General features: G+C 39.6%; 1 protein-coding gene across 1 annotated transcript; it reads left to right on the forward strand.

Moving 5' to 3' along the window:
* Positions 1-1,192: 1,192 nt before the first annotated feature.
* zgc:154142 (uncharacterized protein LOC555481 homolog) lies at positions 1,193-22,726 on the forward strand. The gene is made up of 25 exons (XM_046047218.1): positions 1,193-1,265; positions 3,783-3,913; positions 5,146-5,239; positions 5,901-6,041; positions 6,283-6,380; positions 7,346-7,472; positions 7,964-8,179; positions 10,427-10,642; positions 12,676-12,816; positions 13,630-13,875; positions 14,042-14,227; positions 15,848-15,957; positions 16,223-16,323; positions 16,914-17,191; positions 17,424-17,587; positions 17,738-17,921; positions 18,022-18,240; positions 19,374-19,508; positions 19,619-19,840; positions 19,942-20,124; positions 20,279-20,391; positions 20,480-20,574; positions 21,196-21,485; positions 21,833-21,993; positions 22,493-22,726. Exons 1-25 carry the CDS (start codon positions 1,193-1,195, stop codon positions 22,688-22,690), a joined length of 4,122 nt encoding a protein of 1,373 aa, XP_045903174.1. The 3' UTR covers positions 22,691-22,726.
* The last annotated feature ends 1,241 nt before the right edge of the window (positions 22,727-23,967 follow it).

Raw genomic sequence — 23,967 nt, forward strand, 5'->3', positions numbered from 1 at the left:
ACTTTACTGCTTTGGTTCACTTTCACTGTTTTCATTGTGTCATTTCGGACACAGCATACCCACTGTGGTCACTGTACTCTACCTGCTCAGACACAGTTAGCAACCAGCTGGTGAACATAGTGGAGCTTTTAGCAGCTAAAGACCCAGATATTTCCCTCAGGAGCTGGTAGAAGCCCAAAAAAAAAAAAGCTAAAAGAGAGTATTGAATATTGGACTTACTTGACTCCAAAAGAATGTTCATGCTGCTCCAAAACTGCTGGATGTGTGAAAAGCAACTGTTTGCTAACAAGTTCACTATATAAACATAAAAACTGCTGTTTCCGCTGCAGGTTTAAAGCAAGCGGCAACCTCTGGGGCTGAAAAATGAAGCCTCTGGCACAAGTCTTTTAGTTGTTTCCAAGAGCAGGACAAAAACTTTTTTGTTTTTATACCCAGAGCTGTTTGGAACAGTCAAAAAAAATGGTAACTGGTCAAGGCCTTTTGCTGATATAAATAAAACATTCAGTCATTAGTTTTTAAGATAATAAATTTGCTGCTTACAGCTGAGCAAAGCCCCTGACATAAAATACACAGCACTTGATTTCCAAACTGCAGTCTGATACAGAAAAACCTAACTGAACAGAACTTAAAATGCTGTATTATTGCATATATTTAGACAGTCTAACTTGGCTGTCCCAGCTAAACATATTCCCTTATTTCTTCTGCACCCTGGATTGTCATCTTTAAACAATGAAAACAAAATTCATAGTCTAAACACTTTCTTGTTGAGTCAAGAGTAATGATCTCATTAAACATCTAAAACCATCTTCTCTGTGCCACAAGCGATATATTAGTCTTTTACCTTTTATTTCAATCCGTTCCCTTGAAAGATAAGCTGATGACCTCTTGATTAACATCTATAGTTATTAACCTGTCATTATGATACTGTATGATTTATGACTCGGTCACATCCAGCCCACACAGGCTGGCGAGCTGTAACACCACATCTGAAAGAGCTCAAGGTTCATCTGCTCTTTCACAGTTCACGTATACCCTTGCCCTCCACGTGTTGGTATTAACCTGGTGAATTGTTGGATGAGGCACAGCTTGTTGCATCTCCACCGCTGTGATACAAATGGATGTAGAGAAGGGTCGTGGTTGGTCCAGGGGTATGACCACCTTGGAAAAGGGTCTGATATTTCTCTTCGTGGCCATGACAGGTGCCTGCATCAGCCTTGTGGTCGTCTACTTTAGTGAGAAACCTGACTCTTCTCCTTATGCAGAAGGTGAGTGTGTATACTTTTTATTTCAATACCAACATGTATCTGAGGTACAAAACATGCTGCAATATTGTGCTAATGAGGTTTTTATATCTCTTGTGTTTATTTGCTTACTTGTAAGTGCATAGACCTTCGCAGGTAAGATAATCACCTTAACTCAGCCGAGCAATAATCAGTAACATCACAGTAATATGATCAAAAGGCAATTACATAACAATATTGTAATGGTAAACATTTCTCAAGAAGGAATAGAATAGAAAGTTTTTTTAGATCATGTTCATGCCCCTGTGGTATAGACAAAGTGTATAGTGAACAGCTCAGCGGCTGTGGGGAGAAATCCGACAAGACAAGACAGCGACAGTGAAGAATGTCGAAAGAAAATCTAAAGTGAGAGCTTGCCGTGGCCACTGCATCAGTGACTGAGCAACACTAAAAGGCATGAAATTGTCAAATTGGACCTGCGGTCTCTTTTGATTGATGACAAATTTCCCTGTCAGGTTTTCTTTACTGAAATTATAGAAAAGACACACATATCTTCTCCAGGTTCCTTTTTTTTCTTTCTTTTTTGTAAATCTGTGAAATGTTACCTCTAAAAACTCTCCTACAGGTAAATATGTACTACACGTACTGTATGTACTATAACAGTTGAATGTCTACCTGCCAGTGATTTAAACATGGAGTCAACAGTGAGCTATCAATACTTGGAGGTAAAAATATGTAAATGTAGAACTGCAAAGTGTATTAATTGTTAGAAATACTGACAAGATTTTAAATGTTTGTAGTATCCCACTTGTCAACAAACTAACTAACACAACATATAGCAGCCTTGGAAACAGAAAGTTGTTACTTGTTTTTAGCCAGCAGCTCTAGTGATATCGGTCAACCACTTTATGGTTGAGACTAAAATATCTGAGTTATTAAATGGATCACACATCAGCCTCAGCCATATTTCCTGTTTATTGCAAAATAGCAAATGTTAGTATGCTAACATGCTAAAGTACAAACATTGTACGTGTCATTGTGAGCATGTCAGCGTGCTGACATTAGCACTCAAACTACCACTAGAAGGCGTTTCCACAACTTTTTCAGCAGCGGCAAATATGAGAACAGGATTTTTGGCTGGAAGTCAATGAAGGAAATGTACTGTCTGAGTAATTTCATAGTAATAATGTATGTCATTACTACAATACATCAGGAGCTTACTGTAATAAAATGCTCCAAGTAGTACCTCCTTCTCCTCCACCTCTCCTTCATCTCTTTCCAGCATCATTCTTCATTTAAGAAAGCCATTATAAATTCTGGTCTTGAAAAAAGACTTCTTCAATGTGAAATGGCTTTGTGAAAGGAGGCAAATTTGTTCTGCCTTGCTTTCTTTGGAAACTGAAGTGGGTGAATTGTTTGGGTTTGCATTGAATATCAGCTAAACTATTTTGCTTTAAGCATTACAAGTCATCAGAGTCTACTGCACACTGTCAGCGTGACAAGTGTGTTAGCAGATAGGACATGCAATGAGGAGTGATGACTTGCACACTGTTGTCATTTGGTCTGTATTATTTATTCATGCGCTATTTGAGTGTTGGATCTTCATCACTGCAACAAATGAAAAAATGCAATCTTTATGAAATGCATTAAAAGGATAATTGCTCCCCAAACTATATGGCTTGTTTTACACAACAGAACAAAAATGTGATTATGTTGACTGTTATGTTCTGCCTAAAAGACAAAAAAAAATGTTGTTGTTATTTAACACAGCTGCGCTCCAGACTCCCAAACAGAAGCTGCTCCGGCCACAAGGGAAAGCATGCTGCTTCTGTGGATGATGACATACTGTATAATCAATGCTGTTACCAAGGCATCTCAATTGATTTAATTGTTTCACTGCAGATGCCATAAGGTGTTCTGTTAGTCATTCGAATTTCATGGAAAATATTTTCCCCCTTAACCTGCAGTTAAGTTGTTTGTATACATATAAATAAACATTACATTGATGTTTTTAGCCAAACTAGCAGCATGTCTCTATGGATGGCAATGTCACTCCAGTCTACCACTTTGGTCCAGACTGAAAAATCTGAGCAACTACTGGATGGTTTTATACATGGTCCCCAGAGGAAGAACAGACACTGATGTTTTTCGGACTTTTCTTCTAGCACCACCACTAAAGAATCTCTTTTACACAAATATAATAATAATAATAATAAGATGCTCCTGTTTTCTTTCTCTTTGGGTAGAAGCTTTTAGCTTTACTGTAATATAGGGTTTATTACATTTATTAATTTAGCTGACGCTTTCATCCAAAGTGACTTACAATTACTATATATGTCAGAGGTCGCATGCCTCTGGAGCAACTAGGGGTTAAGTGTCTTGCTCAGGGACACATTGGTGTCTCACAGTGGATTCGAACCTGGGTCTCTCACACCAAAGGCATGTGTCATATCCACTGCCCCATCACACCCCTTTATGTTGCTATTATTTACAAAAACAATTTGCAATAACAAGTGTCTTCCTTTGTCATATATTTCCAAGGGCCGGACTCAGGGTGTGGCGGTCCTCAGAAGCTGTTCGGAGAGTCTGGCACCTTTACCAGCTCACACTATCCCAGTAGTTATGACAACGGCAAGAGCTGCACCTGGCACATCACTGTGGACCCTGACAAGGTGACATAAATCAGCATCACTGCTCCTCCACAACTCAGTCAGTGAGCTCTGTAGAGTTACAGTCCTGGGGCACAGGGCTACATTAGCCCCATTAGCAACATGCTTCATCATCTTCCAAACTGTTAGCAGTTGAGTTGCATTGTGGGTAATGTAGGCACCAGGTTTTGAGAAGGAAGAAGAATGCACAGAATAATAAAAATGACGACATCTCTCATTCTCCTGCATCAATTTTGATCCTTTTTTAGAAACTGTCAATTGTAAGTCTCACAAGTTAATAGAAGCGCAATGCTACTCTTTTAAGAATTGCAATCAAGAAATTGAAGTGGATTATTAAAATCATGTCATGTTAAAGCCTCAACCGATGTTGCGATCCTCATATTCAGAGAATTCCTCAGTTTGGGTTCAGAACTACAGAAAGCAGCTGCACTCTATAGATCTTTGTTTTTGGTAATGTGAGCATTACAGTGTTTATCAAGTGTTTAGAGTGTTTATTAATGATAATTATTTCATTTACAAAGCACAAAGGAAACCTAGACCGCTAAAAGACACAAGATTATTCTGTAATTTTCCTCTCAAAAACCAGTTCCAACACATTCATCTTCATCTTTATTTTACAGGACAATGCTGATCAAAACAAATCATTTTTTCAGACAGGGTCTTTTATAGCAGAGTAGAGTTTGTCAAGTTACTGTAGTGGAAAGTGTCTTATGAGAGGCCAAGCAGTGGAGGACAGCTGGGATGAATGCAGTGGCAGCGTTGCGGACAGATGGCTGTCTTGTCTCCATTCTCGGCAGCTCTCCTCCCCACACCCACAGGAGAAAACTAAATCTTTCATTCTTCTTCTGTTAGAATGGCTGCCCTCCTGCCTGCCTGCCTGCCTATCTATCTATCTATTTATCTATCTATCTATCTATCTATCTATCAATTCAATTCAATTCAATTCAAATTATCTTTATTGGCATGAATGTATAACAACAATATTGCCAAAGAATCATACACACTACCTAAGAACAATCAACCCCATACATTTCATTAAACAAGTAATTAAAGTGTAAAGTAATCTATCTATCTATCTTGACACAGTTGCACATACTCTCGCACATGTACACGTGCACGCATTCGTATTCTTACACCTAGTCTCTCATGGCTTCCTAGTCACCAGCCCGTCTCTCTTATCAGCTTCTCAGATTTGAAATAAAAAGATGACACATTTCTGCATGTTTCCGTTGCAGGTGATCCATCTGTGGTTTGAAGAATTTGCTTTAGAGGAGACCCAGCTCTGCTCAGCAGACTCCATCACACTACGAGACTCTTTGGGGATCATTGGTAAAAAGTATTCCAACCTAAGGGGATGGATAGATAGATACATAGATAGACAGATAGACAGGGAGACAGACAGACAGACAGACAGACACCAGCTCTTTCAGCTTGCAGTAGCAGCTTTGATGTTGTGCCCAAATCAACCCATCCATCCATGGGCAGACTCAGATAGTGAGCCACAGAGTCCTGCTGCACACTGCACACTATTCTACTTACGGTACTTCCCCAACCAGACTGCAGAGTTTATAGCAGTGTGTTTGGCTCATAGACATCTTTGATTTCAGTTAATCTGGAACAGTTTTGATCATGTTTTCACCATTTAAAGTTCTCTCTTAGTTAATTAGAGGAAAATTAACAGATTCAATACATATTGCATTATTGGTATTTATATGTATTCATTGTAATATGTGAATGCCAAATAAACAACTTTAAATTATTTTATATAAAATTATATCAATAGATACCTGCTATTTGTAACTCCAAATAGCCTACAGTCATGGAAGGATTATGAGATTATCATTTTGCCTCACATTTTTGTCATTTGGCCTCTCTTTGTGATCTTTACATGATATTATGTTTTGACAATTTACCCATCTTTTCATTGCTGAGGAATTAGCTGTGCAGAATTGTGCTGTTTCTTTCTACATAATTTGTGTGATGTTTTTAGGTAAATACTGTGGCTACACCAAACCGAAACCACTGGTGTCACTTACAAACCACTTGACGGTGTACTTTGACACCAATGACAGAAAAACAGACCAAGGATTCAAGGCTCATTACAAAGCTGTGGCTCCAGAGCTTACATCAGGTAAGAAGATCAGTGGAAATCCATTTCTGCAAGAAAATTGACCTTGAGTCTTGAATAATGTTGGATATATATGGCATACACTATTTGACTGACCTAGAACATAAATGTGGGAATCAGTGCTGGATGAGAAGCGGGATAGGAGAAGGGAAATAAATGGGATGGAAAAGGTGGAGGGGTGTACTGCGGGTATCCTTGAGGTGTTTGTGGAGCTGAAGTGCCCTTTGTCCATCCCTGCTGCCAGAAATAGTTGGAGCCGGTGGCTTTCTCCAAGGTGACCAGGGGGATCTGATGACCCCCGGCTTCCCAGAGCAGAACTACTTGAATGGAGCACTATACCAGGTATAAGATAAAATAGATTTTTATTACTCCTGAAGGTAATTCTTATGTCAGAGATTGCTCAAAAATTACAACAACATAAGAATAAAAACATCACACTGCACAGTGTGCACTCAGAATACACTTTACTGTGAACACTATTGATCTCTTTCACCTATATTTCCCTTAAAACTGTTATAATTTATGTTTTTACATTACAGTGGATCCCATTATTACATGTATGTGAAAGGGGTAAACCCACAGAGAATTATCACCCAAGGCTCATTGTTTTGGTTTTATATACATAAACATTGTGGAAATCAACAGCAACTCAATTTTTGGAAGACATCCTGAATATTATACCATGCCATGTTACATTTACTAGCCTATAGTTTCTTGTAACATAGTGTGATAGTATTGGTTAGCATGTGGTTGTAAACAAACATAAAGATTTCAGATGAGCATCTCAAAGTAAATCCATTAGTTATGGATTTCAACACACTCATGCTGGCAGCATTTTTGTGGTCGTGATCTGTGAATAATGCATCTAATTAAATCAGAGTCAATTTTAATGTTGGGGTTTGCATGCTAGGTTTGGACGTGGAGTCATATGATGTTATTTGGCTGTCAACATAATTTAATCTTGCTGTGCTTTAGCTTGACAGGTCACCACCTGTCCAAACAAGAGCAGAATCAGTGATAAAATTAGTTATGAGTGACAGTGTGTCAAAATGCCGCTCATGTTGTAACCAGGAGACGAGAAGGTTAAAAACATGAAGAGTGATGCAGGCAGCAGTTTGCTACATCAATGAGACTTAATTGGATTGATTTAAAGGATCATCTGTGTTATAAACACATGTTATAAACCCATGGTGGGTGAAGTCATTTGCGTTCTTTATGCTCTTTAAAATCAGCTGTGATTTAAAAGGAAATTTTGGAGGAGAAATCTAATTGGTGTCTGTGTGTGCTTTATTTCTATGCTGGATCAGTGGAGAATCACGGTACCTAAAAGAGAGAGGATTCGACTGACATTTACTTCCTTTGACCTGGTCCCTGAGGTCTGTGGAGACTTTGTGCAGGTCTACGACGGCTACAAGGCTGGCTCTTCTTCAGTAGGTAAGCATGACATTACACATTATACTATGTTCCCAGTGTGCAGTGAGGAACACAAGAAGAAAGGGAAGGAAGGGGAAAAAATAAATGTATGTGTTTGTATGTATGTAATGTATGCATGCATGAGTCTAACAGGTTTTAAAAGATACCACAATATTTTCACACATCAGCACAGATTATGTCAAAGCTGGATGTTTGATTATAAGGCAAATGGATATTTGGAATATCAGGGAAATGGATATCTGGAAATTCAGAATAGACTGCGGGCTTTGTTCAACATTAGCAAAATCAACTGTGTGAGCCCATGAATAAAAAATTAGCTCACTTTAAAGTTTGAGAAGTTTCTGGAGTTTATTTTAAACCTAATGAGTGTAAGTCTGTCTGCTTTTACTTCATTGTTAAAACAGCACTGAGTCAATTGTCGATCGTAAAATGGGGGACGTTGCTGTTATCATTCCTCTGTCTTTTTAACACTGACATATAATCCATCAAAGGTAAATTCTGTGGGGGGAAGATGCCAAAGCCAGTGGAGACCAATAACAACACAATGGTAGTCCGCTTCAAATCAGACAGCCATTTGACTTCTAAAGGATTCAGAGCAATTTACACCAAGTCCAGCCTTCCACCTGTTGTTGTTCCCACCACAACACCACCCAGACCAACCACAACCACACCCAGACCCACCACACAAACCCTTCCCACATCTACTGGTAAGCATTCTCTTCAAACCTTTCTGATATTAGACAGAACTGTCAACTTGTTACACTCCATTTCTAGGTTTTTCCAACTTGGTGAAGTGGGCGGATTCAAAGGTCTGGACCCAGGCAACTCCAACCTACCTACTACTTAAGTTTAATTTCCCCTCTTGTACATCTAAAATAAGCCATTTAGCTGGGATCAGGGTTGGGGAGTAACGGATTACATGTAACGTCGTTACGTAATCAGGATACAAAAATAAAGTAACTGTCTTCCATTCTGTTACAGTGCCGAAAATAAAGACGTAGGTAATCAGATTACGGGTAGGCCTACACTTTGTAAAAATGGGCATTACACATAGGGATTACTTTAAGAACAAATTGATACTTTCTATTTACGTGTTTCCTGTAAAAACACACAGCTAATGAGGGATTTGTAACAGATACTGATCGGCGTGTATCCAGTAGTTGAATGTGGACACGCCCCCACCCCATTATGCAGACTCTGTGCGGACTGATTCCAGTTCCCAGTGTGTGAATGAGTGAACGCACTGCAGACGGACCCGAGCAGACTCGGAGACGGAGGCCGTGACCACTGGGAGTACAGTACGAAGGTGGTTTTCTTGCCGGTTTGGCTCTTGTCACCCCGGGGCTGAGTCAACTAACGCTAACGTTAATGAGGCTGTGTTAGATCCTGTCCATGCAGTTACCCACTCGCCCGGCGACGCTACCAATCATTCCCCGCTGGGTACTGGGAACACAGAGTTCCCAGTACGGACAGAGTAAGCAAAGTTTGCCAGTAGCTGCTGGCTAACTGAGCTTCTTAGATAATGGCAACTTGTTAGCAACAACTGAATTGCTTCAGCAACAAGTAAAGCTTAAAAGAGCACTCCGTAAATCACAGAGGTGAGGCAGGGCAGCCGGGGAACATCAGAGAGAAAGACAGATAACATTTTCCATCAAATATGATCCCGTTTCAGCAGTACAGTAGCCTAGTCAGTGGTGCCCGGTCCCAGAAACACTATTTTTCAGCAGCGTCATAAAAACAAAGAAACCTTTTCATTGGACACTAAATTAATACAGGCCTCCCAGTGTAGGATGATTCATCAACATTATGAAGTCGTTTTTTAGGAAATGACACACTCTAGAATATCATCAAACATACCTACAAAACAACATTTTTTTGTCATTGATGGGCCAGATCCTGCCATGATGTATAGGCCCAGACGCAATCATCATATAAAAACATTTAGGCCTAAACATCGATTTTGATCTCATGGGAATGGGATATTTTATTGCCTAATTGTATGTTTCTCTAAAAATCCACTGAGCAGACCAGGAATCTTTGATAGCTACTCTGGTCTTTATTTGCGTTTTTGGTATTGAAGTAACCCAAAAGTAACTAATCAGGTTACATTACTTTTATTTTCTGGTACTTGGATTATGTTACTGATTACATTTTTTAACAAGTAATTAGTAATTACCGGATTACATTTTTAAATTAACCCTCCCAACCCTGGCTGGGATCCATGTTTAATGATAATTTCATTAAACATTTCAAATTTCATGACACAGTTTGGTTGAATTGACTTTCCAGCCAACATACCCTTCCCTGAATGTCTCCATTTTATCAGATATATGGGATGGCCTCTCTTCCAAATAACAGCATCAATATAAATGTTGTACCAGCAAGAAAACTGTCCATTAAAGCATTCATTCTTTTAGCTGACTTAAGAGCTATTTTATCAGACTGCCAAATTGTAATAACTTATCTCCTTAAGTTAATACTGATGCCCAGTAAAATCATATCATTATATATGTGCTCACATGGTCTATGAGGGTTGTTTCTTGGCCGATGTTATCTATGCCTCTCTGCGCAGTTTCCCCTGCACAATCACAGGTATAATCAAGTGACAGCTACCAAATAAGGATGAATGCAAGTAGCCCCGTGCGTAGGAGTGGGGAGATCCCTCTTGAGGTTTTTCTATTCATCATTGTATTAAAGCCATTGGCAGAAATATCGGTTCTCTCCAGTGGCCAATTAAGGTACTACACAATGAAACTGGTCATGGGGCAGTTTTGTATCAAAGCAAGCTGTTCCTCATTAGTTAAAAAAAGAATAAGAGAGATTATAAACTCTATTAAATGGAGTTCAGATGCTCAAAAAACATCTTTTGAGCCAGTTTACCTTCTTCTAAATACAATTTACATCAAATATCAAATATTGTTTTCAACATCACTCCCTCCACTGTTATTGCGCAGGGAGTGGTGGTCCAGTAATCCTCACGGGGCGTAAAGGAGTATTCCAGTCCTTGGGTTTTCCAAATACATATCCTGCTCATCTAAATAGCTCCTGGAAGATATCTGTACCCAAAGGATTCCTGGTTAAACTACAGGTCACTGAAATGGCCATCACAGGAGAGACTGGACAATGCAAGGAGGACAAACTGGTCATCTCAGATAATTACAGCACACTAGGTAAGCCATAACTTGATATTGTACTGTTTTACATTATGCACAGAGAATTTTTTTAATATTTAGATATGTTATTCTTCACAATATAAGTTTTACACATTGGCCATTCCTCATATTTGGGTACCTGAATAGCAGGCACCATGGACTAAAGGTTATAAACTCCTCTTCCTCTGGCATTTGGGTGGTCGGGCACCAAGACAAACACAGCAAACAAGCAGTTAATATACTTCTCTGTAGAATATAACCTGTCATCAAACATGAGGACTTTGGCTTGTGTTTGTTGCACTTTGCTAGACTAACAGCTATAGGATTACAGTATAATATCTGTCCTCTGCTGTAAAACTGTTGATAAGATCTTTGCAAAGAGCGCAGCAAACTATAAATTATCTCTCCTTATTATTCACTTCAGTGGCTGCAGTGAGGCTGATACAGCTTTATCTGTTGCTAAGTTCTCAAGGACTAAAGCACTGAGGTACAAGCACACACTCTCTGTGAAACACACACAGTGTTTTAGTGGTGCATGTTGTTATTTCAGGGACTGTGTGTGTTTGTATGTGAAAAGCAGAGAGAAATGAAAAGCAGAAATAAGGGGAGGCAGCTAAAGATCTGTTTTGAAAATCCAAGAAGTCTGAAAAATCATTAGCTTCAAAGAGCCCTTAAAGCAGGATCTATGTAGCTTCTACAAGAACAAATAACACAACATTCCTTTTACAAATAAATAAATAAAATACACTGTGGCTCATGTCCATACACTCGTGCATTCTGGCTAACTTTATACTGCTGTGTGACTGACATGACAGAGTCAGCTTAATGTTTGTGCAAAGGTATAATAGCCTTGCTGTACTGTTAATACTGTAGATCCCACTGGGAATCAACTCATTCTGCAGCTTCTTGATGTTTTCAAAAGCTTTCAGCTCATTGCTTTAGTTTTATTGGTTCATATGGTAAACATTTGTCAACATCTACCAAGCTAAGAGGCCAAGATATTTTTTCTCAGGAGGGCTAAAAGGCAATTATCAATATATATTAATATATATAAGTAAATATACAGTAGATCCAAGATTGGTCCAGTTGTGAGAAATTGAGGAGGAGATGACTATGTTTCTCTATGTCTATTGCATGTTTAAGTTTGTTAACATGTTAGCATATAAAGTCAACAGTATATCAGGGCTGTGTGTCTGTCTTTTTGTACACCTAGTTGTCACAAATCACTTAAAGCAGCTTTAGGAAAAAAGTGGGCTGTAATGAAATTATTGTTTATCTGCTTCTATTGGAACTGTAATGTAACGACATGACTTTATGTTATTTTATGATAAAACATTTTTCTGAGCAATTTGCCTTTAAACATCAACAAAATGATTGAATTTAAATTTTTTAGTATGTGTGAAGAGTTTTGTGTGATGTAATGTACAACACTGGAACATAGTTAATTGCATTTTTTGAACTTATTAAGTGATTATGCATACATTTGCCATGATATTTTGTAAATTATGATGAAAAATATTTGTTGATGACATTTTGTTTAACAAAATGTAAAACAATTTGCTTCAACAAATAAAAACAACAAATAAAGGTGAAAGACTGATCATGTGAACTAATTACTGCAGTCTTATATGACAATCTGCAGCATCACACATTGAATGCCCAAAAATACCTTGATGTATCTGAACAAATAAGCAGCATCATAGATTTGAATAGCATTATCTTTCAGTGATGTAATGAACCTCACCAGTTCATGCTATCTTTTGTGTTCATAGGATCCTGGTAGAAACAGTGTTAATTGTTCACCTGATTTTATGTTCAGTGGCAGATGATGTCACACTCACAGACAGTAAAGTCACCTTCATTTGTTAGTGCTTCAGCAACCCCATCCATCAACCACTAACCACACCGGACTCAGCCTAACACACATACTCACACCCAACAGTGTATTCGCCACTCTTATCAGTTTGGCTACATTATTTGATCCTCCCATTCCTGAGTATACCATCTCCATTTTCCTCCATCTTTTTACTTCTGTCCTCCCTCATCCTCAGGCATACACTGTGGCTACATCCTTCCTCCAGTGGTGGTCAGTGCCAGTGACACAATATCTGCCACCTTCCAGTCCGACAGTCGCCTCACAGACCGAGGATTCTCTGCCAAGTGGGAGGCTGTGTATCCTGAGGATATCGAAGGTACAGAGGACACACACACACACACACACGGCCACACACATGAGCACACAACACACTGACACTTGATGCACCTTGCTCAGCACCTCATTAAGAGAAACCATAAAACATCTCACTCCTCTGCCACATATTCATAAAAACACCAGTTATTGCATAAGCAGTGTGAACTCTGTCAAAGCACAGGTCAGAGTACAGTTTAAAGCATAAAGACAAGATGAAACTCCTTTATCTTTTTCTTTATCATGATTATCAGGCACAAAAATAATGTGAACACCACATGCAGTTGTGAAAGAAGTACTTTACTTTGATATACACAATGAAGAAATATTCCATTACAAGTAAAGATAATGCTTTTTACTTTAAATATATTTTTAATATATATATATATTAAATATACACAATTATAATTAGCAAAATTTCAAAAAAATCAAAAGTACTAATTATACAGAATGTATATGCATTATTCTGTAAGTGGCACTTTGTAGATGGTCAAAGTGCAGCAGATTTTCAACTGTTACATACAGCTTGATATTTTATTTGTAATAATATTGGTGATATGTTATTAGCTGAGAAGTAACTTATATGTAAAATCTTTAACATAGAAATGACACATTCAAAAACATGTACAAAGTTCAATATTTTTCCTTTTGAAATCTAATGAATAAAACCTAGAATTTAGCATAAAACTGAATGTTTTTCAATTAAAGTACAAATACTTTATGATTGTATATATTTACACCTCAAGGCTCTCTCTTTTCACAGACAGATGCTGTGGCTCATTTAGAATCATGTAATTAATATCTCTTCCTGTTTCAGAAATTCAGGGCTGTGGCTTTTCTTCCAAAGAGGAAACGGGGGTTATCAAGTCCCAGAACTGGCCTATGAACTACAAGGCTAACACAGAGTGCATGTGGAACATCGCTTTGCCTTTGGGGAAAAAAATCACCCTAACATTCACCCACTTTGACCTAGAAGCCAAAGATTTCCTGACATCCAAATGCTTAGACAACGTAATGGTGTACGACATCAACAGTCTGACTAATGCCCAGATTCAAAAACACGGTAAATTGTTGTGTGAAGTTACTACATGATCCCAAAGACCCAGATATTAATTTATTGACCCCATTTTAATCCTAATTAATATACTGTGTAGCTACACTGTTGCTGTTACTGTATATACACAAGTACTTGTGTAGCCTGTGTGTCACTTTATTTCAATACATTCCAGGTCCATTTTGTGGGACTAAGCTGCCTCTTACCATCCAGACAAAAGGCAACAGACTGGTGATTCGTTTCCATGCAGACTTGTTTTCTGAGGCAAAAGGCTTCAGGGCCTACTGGACAACAAACCCTAGTTTGCCTGCTCCCACTGAGCCGCCTGTTCATCCAAACCCTTGGGACAACATCCCCATAGGTGGAGTATCTATTTGAGCCTGACAGTTTGCTAAAATCCACATTACCCCACAGTGTTGAAAGTACATTTAAGGCTGCACTTATCTCTATTTTTTTATATTATCAAAAGATCAATTGATGATGTCTAATGTGAAAGGGATCTGATCTCACAGAGAATTAGCACCTGTGTTTTTGGCCTACAACTCCATTCTCATTAACCTCATTTCCAAACACAGCAGTGGGCTGATTTCAGCACAAAAGCTTTGATAAACAGATGGTACGCTTCCTGCTTAGAAACAGCAGACAGAAAAAGTTAGCGACTAGCTGGTGAACATAGTGGAGCATTTAGCTGTTGTAGATCCATATGTTTCTCTAGGATAACAAAACAGAGCTAAAAGCAGAGTGAATATAATTGTCACATGGACATACACCATAATAGGATGATTTGCTACTTTTCTTATAGTTTCTTCTTAGTCTTTCTTAATTTATAGTTATAAAATAACTGTAAACTTAATACCTTTGAGTTTGTGCCTACTGTGACATTTAATTTATTAACAGAAAAATAATCAGAATAATTCATACTGAAAATATGACCCGAAAACCCCAAACCATGACAAAATAATAGTAAGCTGCAGATAAAAAAGATTTCACATAGCTGCAGTAAACTGTAGTGTGGCTAAGTATTTGTGCAGTATTTTATGTGCCAGATATGACATTGTGTATTTTCTATGTATAATGTAGCAATAAATGTAATGTTTTGGGTTTCTATAATTTACACATCTCTACAGCTACGTTATACAGTCTTCAGGTTAACAGAGCAGTATTTTCCACCAGTCACGATGACCAACCATTAGTTTCAAACTGCTCCTTAAAAGCTGCACGGAGGCCTGCCTTCTATTCATTTGATTCAGGCTTCCTCCCATCCTCAACCTTTCTTTACACCCTCCCTCTCCCATCTCCTCCTTGCTTGAAGTGGTCTGGTGCTTCACTTTCCTTCCTTGCTGGCTGTCACCCGATCCTCATTCTTCACCCAGCGATGAGCCCCAGGTGGCACAAGCTCCTGCCAAGCCAATTGCTGAAATAGAGTTTTATAGATGGACTCTGCTGCCTCTGGGTTTTTTCCACCAAGGCTCTCACCAGAGATGTCTTATGTGTTGGGTCAAGGAAGGAGAGTGAGAGATGAAAGGAGAAAACATGAGATAAGAATGACTGGGGCACTTTAATGTCAACTCCTTGGATGACCAAAAGAAATGTGTATCTTTGTCCACACTGATGTTGCGATGTCAAGGAGTCAGTGTTTTTGAAAGTCTATTTTAGGACCCATTGTTTGTTTGCAGCAGGAGCATGGTATTGTGTTTGCATGAAAATACACTGAATATATTACAGCAGACTAGCAGATTAGTGAAAGCCAAAAAACATAGCTCTATGTAGCCATCAGTGTCAACCTGGTGTGTTTGGAAAATGATTTAAAAAACATGAATCAGTGTGTCAGAGCCAGTGATTGAAAGCCTCTTCCCTGCAACACACGGGTCTGTTAGCTGCAGATATGTACTGTATATTCAGACTTTGTTTATATGCAAACAAATTCATACATGCAACCAGACACAGGACAGATTACAATGGTTTTCTTCTCATTTTCTAGACTGGCCCAGTTCATGTGGGCAACCAGCCATCCCTCCTGTTATTGTGTCACGCATTGTGAACGGAGAGGCAGCCAAGCCACACTCCTGGCCCTGGCAAGTGTCCATGCAGGTGAGAGATTTTGTGAATAAATGTAGTTCACATAAAGAAGCTATACATGCAGAGGCATTGTTTATTCATAATGTGATATCAAAGAGTAATTTTTTCCATCCTCCTCTGTCCTTTGATATCTCATTAAATGATTAACTGACTGCATGGATATATGTTTTTAAAAAATGTACATAATCAACATCAGTTGTGTTTATCATCTTTAATAATCAATGTGCAAATATTTTTAATGACTTCTTCTTTGCTTGTCGGTGTGTGCTTGTTTCAGGTCTGGCCCGACAGTCGTCCAGAACCCACATTCTTCCACACCTGTGGTGGTACTCTCATTCATAAGAACTGGGTACTTACAGCAGCCCACTGCTTCATAAGGTAAATATTCTGTTTCATCATTTTCACACACAGTACATGTGTATACATGCTGTATATTTTTTTTTAAATGTTCAAGTTGATGCTGTAAAAGTAATTCATTTTAAAAGCAAGACCAATGTGCAGTAGTTCAGGTTTTTAATGCCACCTTTTCCCACAAAGTTTTCTCAAACTTCCTGGAAGCCCATTTGCGTAATCTCAGAAGGCAGTTATTGGTGTCTGTGCTTTTACCTCTGGCTTATTACAGTGCAAGAGCAAGTCCTTGTTAGAGATGCCTCAACTCCCTGGCTAATGGTCTACAGCTCCCTTTGGAGGGAGAGTTGCTGCTGCACTGGGGAGGCCTTGCGCTATATAGTTTGCTGCTGTGAGCCAGGATGTTATGTGTCTAAGGTTATGTGCTAAAACGAAGTGTGGTGTGGTTCAACTATACAAATGCATTTGTTTTTGTAAAACTAGAAACTCCACAGTGCAAACAGATACTGTTCCAATATCCTGTCAGCTTACACGGTGCAGTGACATAGACATGTGTCTTGGCCTGTTTACTATAATCTGTAAGGTGTTATTATTGATTCATCTGCCGATTTCCTACCCAGATATGCTGACGAGCTGCAGCGCTGGCGCATGTGCCTTGGCAAACAAAACCTGACCTACACAGAGCCAAGTGAACGCTGCTTCAACGTGTCTGGTATCTATCGCCATGAGGGCTTCAAGTATCCCACAGTGCCCACGGTGGAGTTTGACATTGCCCTGGTCAGGTTGGACGGGGAGGTGATACCCAGTCAGGAGATCTCGTACGCCTGCCTTCCCTCCGAAGAGGAAGTCCTAGCTGGGGGAAAGATGTGCTACGCCACCGGCTGGGGAGACGAGACTGGTGCTGTTTCAACTTCATGTTCATTAGCAGTCAGCACATGTGCATGTCAATACTCATATACTCACTTTCACTCACTGAAATTATACAATAATTCATGAGAGGAGACACTCACCCCTCATGAGTTAAACATTCATTGTTGCATAGTTTCCATGCCCTCTGCTGGACTTAATGTGCAAATACCTCTTGTGTTTATGCTTTTGTTTTAATCTCAATAGTTTTGTGTGATTATCAGGTGATTCACTGAATGCTAAAGTCGCAGAGACCCTTAACCAAGTCGCGCTGCCTGTTGTGCCATTTGACACCTGCAAGAGGATGGATTACTGGTGGTTCCAGGTCAAGACCTCCATGATTTGCTGTGGTTATACCCTGCCTGATGAGCTCAAGTCTGTCTGTCAGGTAAAACAAATCCTGCAGGAGTACATGTCTAATAGATAACAATGGCTTTACACCATTCTGATCATCAATGAGATGACTGTGCACATCCAACTCTACACAGATTTTATCTAACAACATGCTGTTTTTGATGTTAATTTGTGACTTTGACAGGGAGATTCAGGTGGTCCTCTGGTGTGCCAGGATACCCCCGGTGGTCCTTGGGAAGTTCATGGTATAACCAGCTTTGGTCCTATTGGATGCATTATGAATAAGAAGCCCTCGGTGTTCACCCGCTCCTCTGCCTACATCCCCTGGATCAGAAATGTCATCCGCAGGGACATCTACAATGAGCACAGTATGAATCCAGCTGGTCTAAACTGCTGAAAAACTAAACTGCTTTATGGTACAAAGGCAGAATTTGTTGCTGGTTTTCACCCTCTGCCCTCCTTGTGTAGCGTCTGGCTGTGGAGGGCCAAAGGACTTGACTGGCACAGGAGGCACGGTGTCCTCTATGGGTTACCCTCGCAGCTACAACAACAAAGCCAGCTGCCAGTGGAACATCCAAGTGCCCCTCGGCAAACTGGTCCACCTCCATTTCCACAATTTCTCCATGGAGGAGAGTCAGATGTGCTTGAATGACAAAGTCAAACTCACAGACAGAATAGGAAGCCTAGGTACGTGAATATCTTCCTCCTTTTTCTCTCCAGCTGATAATGAATTTGCCGTTATTTATTGATGTGATTACTTTGCTTTATGTTACACAGCATCTCCCTCACACTTGTGCACAGTTACTGCAGTCTATTAGTATGCGTAAATGACATGTCACAGTAAAGTCCCACACTCACTTACTTATTTCAACTTATATAGATTGACATTTTGGCCAACCGCCTTCTTCAGGACAAATAGCAAAAGTCACCTGACAGGTGTTTCAAATAAGGGCATACATTTTGAGAGGCCAATCCAAGGAAGGCCTGAAAAAAAACCCATATAAACATATCAAGAAACCAACTAGAACCAAAAACTAGAAAAATGCTCGATAAGAGTCCAACTACAAAACAGCATACATTCAAATTATGGAAGGAATCCACAAAATACAAATCTATATCTGTACATATAATGATCCAATTCAATTATTAAGTTCAAATAAAGAAAGCATAATTGATTCTATATATCTTTGAGGACAATATATGAAAAATAAATGTAAAATGTCAAAAATGACAAAGCAAAAATTATTAAATAGAAAAACAATCATACATACTGTATATAAGTACATGTCACAAACATGAATCTCTACATATTAATACAATTTTACACAATGCTAAGAGTCAATAGCCATGCTAGAGGCTAATGTGCACTTTAAGCTAAATGCTAACATGCTCAGAATGATTCCAAAAATTACAGTTTACTGAGTTAGCATGCTAACATCTGCTAACTGGCACTAAAAACCATCCAAGGCTGCACTACATCTAGGAAAGTCAACCTTCTCAATCCCTTTATATTGAAGAGGGGAGATTTTGCATCAACGTTATGAGTGTTTGGCTTTCCCATTCTCTTTTCTCGATGTTTGCCTGCAACTAACTAGAACAGGTGTGCTGATTTAGCTTGTGATTTTTCTCTCAGGCTTAAAAGTCATGTAGGCTATGCACGTGTATATGTCATGCATGTATAATATTAAAATAGGACAGAGAGAAGCATATGAGTTAGTAATTAATATACTAATATACTTATAACATCATACACAAGCTCTTAGCACAGAGATTCACTATAAAAGTCAGCCTGACTGTTGTTCATGTTCATTTCTCTTCAGGCACACATTGTAGCCATGTACCCCCTAAAGACCTGGTGAGCGTTGAAAACACACTTCACATCAGCTTCTCCTCCAACGACAAGGTGGTGGACACAGGCTTCACTGCCTCCTGGAGGGCAGTGGACCCTACAGAGGGTAAGACAGGAGAAAAGTGAACCTGACAAGACACTGAGGGAATAGCCTTCAGGCAAAACTAATATATCTCATTGTCTGTTTTTCTTTTCTTCTCCTCTTTTCCTTTAAAGCTCCTTGTGGAGGGACCTTCAGCACTAATCAGGGTGAAATCACCTCTCCAAACTGGCCCAGTGACTACCAGGCCCAGTCTGTGTGCACATGGCGTATCACCATTCCTTCAGCAAAAAGTGTCCATGTAGCCTTCACTCACTTTGAATTGCAAGCTGCAAACATGTTAAACAAATGTGTGGACTATGTGGAGATCTTCAATGGAGAAAGCATGGCATCACTAGGTTTGTTATTGTACTACAAATTCTCTTGTCTCCATTTTGTCTTTGTGGGATTTTTTTTTACACATTTCCTCTCAAACTCTCATTTTTTGTCTGGCCTGCAGGTCGATTTTGCGGTTTTGCCCCTCCACCCATTATCAACATCCCTAGCAACACGGTCATTGTTCGCTTCCTTAGTAATGGAGACAATCAGCAGAAGGGTTTTCGTGGTTACTGGACCACTGACACCAATGTTATCCCAACTGTACCTCCTCCACCTCCTAACCCATGGGACAACATCACAATCAGTGAGTGTAGGCCTAGCCAAACTGTCTCTGATGTGGGGTTATTAGTTGTGATCTCATTAGAAGGTTCCCAATTTTAAAATGGTAAAAAAAAAAAAGGAGCTTATTTATACATAATATAATTCTATATATTGTATTGTATATATTCTCTTTGCAGACTGGCCAGTAAATTGTGGAAACCCAGAAGTGACACCTAGTACGGCCACTCTGAGGGTGGTTAATGGGGAGGAGGCGATCCCCTACTCCTGGCCCTGGCAGGTCTCCATGCAGGTACTGTCTACTCTTGTTTCTCTGTGTGTCTGACTAACAGTCATAGAGAAAAGCTTTTAATTTGAACAAATGTGTTTCTCTCCCCCAGGCTTCACCTATGTCTCCTATACCTTACATGCACGGTTGTGGGGGATCTTTGATTCACGAAGAGTGGATACTAACTGCTGCCCACTGTTTCATGTTGTAAGACACATCTCTAGAACTACATAATGCAATTTTAGCTCACAGTTCTTTAAAGCAATATATAATTATATAAGCAATATTATAATTGATGTTTATATGTAACAGTATGAAAATGACAATGTGAAAAGAGTGTGAAAATGTGATGTGATGAGAATTATCACCTGAATCCGCAGCTCCCCTCCGCCTTGCGGAGCTTTGTAGTGAGGTTCATATCATTGCTTTGTTACTCAGTCTGCAAATTTACTGTCATCTCTCTCACTGTGTCATTTTCAGTGTGTATATGTGTGTGTTTTCTGCAATAAAGCTTCAAAAACCCAGTATACACTACCTGCTCAGCACCAAACAGCAGACACACACACTCAGCAACTATCTGGTGCACATAGTGGAACATTTAGCAGCTAAAGAGCCAGATATTTCCCTCAGGGTTGGTAGAGACCAAAAACAGAGCTAAAGGAGAGTGAATATTGGGCTTTCATTCGCCAGGTTGCCACAGACATGACTCCAAATCTATTTTATTGTTACTCCGTAACTGCTGAATGTGTAAATAAGCTTGCACAAAAGCCAAAGGGAAAAGTTAAACAAGTTGTAATTTTCACCTTCAACCTTCCACCTGCTTTCCAGCCCACTGAATACACCCTCCTTCTGGCGCATGTGTTTGGGAAAGCACCACATGAACTCCTCCAGGGACGTTCCCTCAGCAGAGGAATGCTATAAGGTGGATGGCATCATCCGCCACAAGGGGTTCGTCTACGAGCAGGATCGCACTGACATCACAAATGACGTAGCCCTGGTGCATTTGACCAAGCCTGTCAATATGAAGAGGGAGATCAGCCCCATCTGTCTGCCCAAACCCGGGGCTGTGATGCCTGCTGGGACACGCTGTTTTGTCACCGGCTGGGGAGACGAGAAAGGTAGAAGTGATCGTGCATTTCAATTTCTTGTAAAAGAAATGGAGTTGTAATGTCACTCTCGGAACTAGAGGTAACTTTATCTGTGCCAGTATGATGCTGTTCTGTAAAATTGTGACTCCAGTGTTGTTTTCTCTTTTAATCTTTTGTTTGGTACTTTTACTGATTTTCATTTTAATTGAAGATGTGCACTATTTTTTCATGTGTTGGCTACACTCCATAATGAGTATGTCTTGGCTTGATTTTCTAAAGATAAGGAGAGTTGGATGTTTATATCGATGTAAATGTGTGCATCTCTGTGTCTATGCCTTCTACAACAACATAAACTTTACTTTTCACTTTCATCTTAGGTAATGTCTTCCCCAAAGTGGCTGAGAAGCTAAATCAGGCTGCCCTCCCTATTATTGACTTCCAGACCTGCAGTAAACCTGCTTACTGGTGGGACACCCTCAGGCCCTCCATGGTCTGTGCTGGCTATGAGTCCCCAGATGAGCTCAAGTCAGCCTGTCAGGTGAGAGGACACATTCAGAAAGAAATCGCTCTGGTACTTGGTTTCTCTTCAAGCTTTTCTCGTGTGTTATGTAAGTGTACTGTCCTCTCATTATTGGGTTGTCTGTTATGTAACGCCATGTAAACTGTGTTGTTTGTAATCAGTCAGCCGTGACTGCAAATGTCTGCCTGGTTTTCAGGCATAATTGTACAAAAGAACATAGGAAAATTTGTTTGCCATAATGAGCGAACATGCAAGCGGCAACATGGGAAGATATTCTAAAAAACAGATCAGAACAGAACAGAAAGCTTTTAAATTTCAACAGAGCTTTTATAAAACACAACACTGACATTTGCCTCCCTGAAGAAAATCCTGTCACATTTTTGTTAAAGACTGACCTTTGCAAATTCCAGAGCACACAGATGATTTATTGTGGCTGACAAAATCAAATGCTCACCAATGCATCTTCTTATGCCGTATAGTAAATCTTTGGTGACTTTCCTCTCCTGCTCTCCCGTAGGGTGACTCTGGTGGTCCATTCGCCTGCACGGCCTCCGGAGCAAACACAACCTGGGAGGTGCATGGAATCGTCAGCTTTGGCCCTGTGGGCTGCATCAGAGACAAGAAACCCTCAGTATTCACCCTTGTCTCTGCCTTCAGCGACTGGATCGATGAAAACATCAAGAAGTTTATATATGAAAGTGGCAAAACCAACTAAAGCTCATGTATTGAAATAAAGATTTTGACAGTGTTACTTGCTCATTTCTGTTTTGGTTTTATTCTTCTGCTACAGGCCAAGTCAGTGTAAAATTTTATTGAGGGTTCACCATTAAGTGTTGCTCTCTGGTAACAACTTTTATTTAATACTACAAGTGATATTTCATACATTTTACAGCATACAAGTTAAAGAAACATTGCGCCAAACATGTTAATTAAATAAACAAAATAACACCACACAATTCTATAATTTTTGTGTGAAGTTAGAGAGCTGCAACTTCACAGTGAATTTTTCTGTGCAACTCTTTTACTGTGCTTTACAATTTTGGTGTTTAAATAAAAAATTTTATGATTGCTATATGAGTTTAAATTCTAAAGAAAATGTCTTTTATTACCATGTAATTACAAAGATAACTTATTGTAAATTACAAAGTAAAATGTGCAAATTATATGCAATATACAATATTCAAAATAGAAAACTCAGTGTATGGTAGGCATTGCAGCCATGTTTCAAAGAGTATTTCTTTTTTTCTGTGTGATATTTAGTTTTGCTACAGCTCACAGCTACATGACCGTTCAGGCCGTCCTCCTAGTTCTCAGTGCTAGTTCTCAGTGCATACTAGTTACCTCCTCCTTTCTTCCCTCAGATTTCAAGTTTTGGGTTTTAACCCCTTAATCACATGACCAGGCCACTCGGCCAATGGGAGAGCTCGGCTCAGATTTCAGCCTAGGAGGAGAGAGGGGAATAAAGAGGGAGGAAGAGAAAGAGACAAGCACTAATCTGTGTTCATGGTTTGGACAGCCTGCCGGTACTGACAGCACTTCTTTACACTCCCTCCTGGCGTGGATTATCAGGGTTGCGTTTGGAGTATGTGGTTGCCACGTTTTTAGGGGAAGGGGATTTCAACCACTGTGAAAAGTCCAAGAGTTTATCCTGGAACAGAGTGAGGAAAGTAGGAGGGAAGATAGAAGCACATTTTCCTCATCTTTGCCTCCACAGGCATTTCTTCTGTGGAAGAATGGGGGCAGGAGCTCTGGCCATCTGTGTGAGTAGAAGCTACAAAGCCTGAGTTGGCTCAAAGATTTCCCATTCAACCTGTGATTAAGGGCTAAAGAATGCATAACGGGACGGTGCTGTTCAGTGTCAGTCCACACACACTGTTGTGACGGTGTGTGTGTGTTGAATGTTCTGGCAGACACAAGTGGCTTTTTAAAATGTCAAGGAGGGACAAATCTTTTCTTCCTGATGAAAAACATGCTTTACCTTCCTAGAATAAA

The sequence above is a fragment of the Micropterus dolomieu genome, linkage group LG04, assembly GCF_021292245.1.
Source record: "Micropterus dolomieu isolate WLL.071019.BEF.003 ecotype Adirondacks linkage group LG04, ASM2129224v1, whole genome shotgun sequence".
Lineage (NCBI taxonomy): Eukaryota > Metazoa > Chordata > Actinopteri > Centrarchiformes > Centrarchidae > Micropterus > Micropterus dolomieu.

Bases quoted from the DNA above. Each gene is read 5' to 3' on its own strand.
- zgc:154142 (XM_046047218.1), top strand. From the start codon at position 1,193: ATGACAGGTGCCTGCATCAGCCTTGTGGTCGTCTACTTTAGTGAGAAA. The intron at 19,509-19,618 runs GTAAGACAGGAG...TTTCCTTTAAAG, and splicing joins GGCAGTGGACCCTACAGAGG to CTCCTTGTGGAGGGACCTTC. The intron at 21,486-21,832 runs GTAGAAGTGATC...CTTTCATCTTAG, and splicing joins CGGCTGGGGAGACGAGAAAG to GTAATGTCTTCCCCAAAGTG.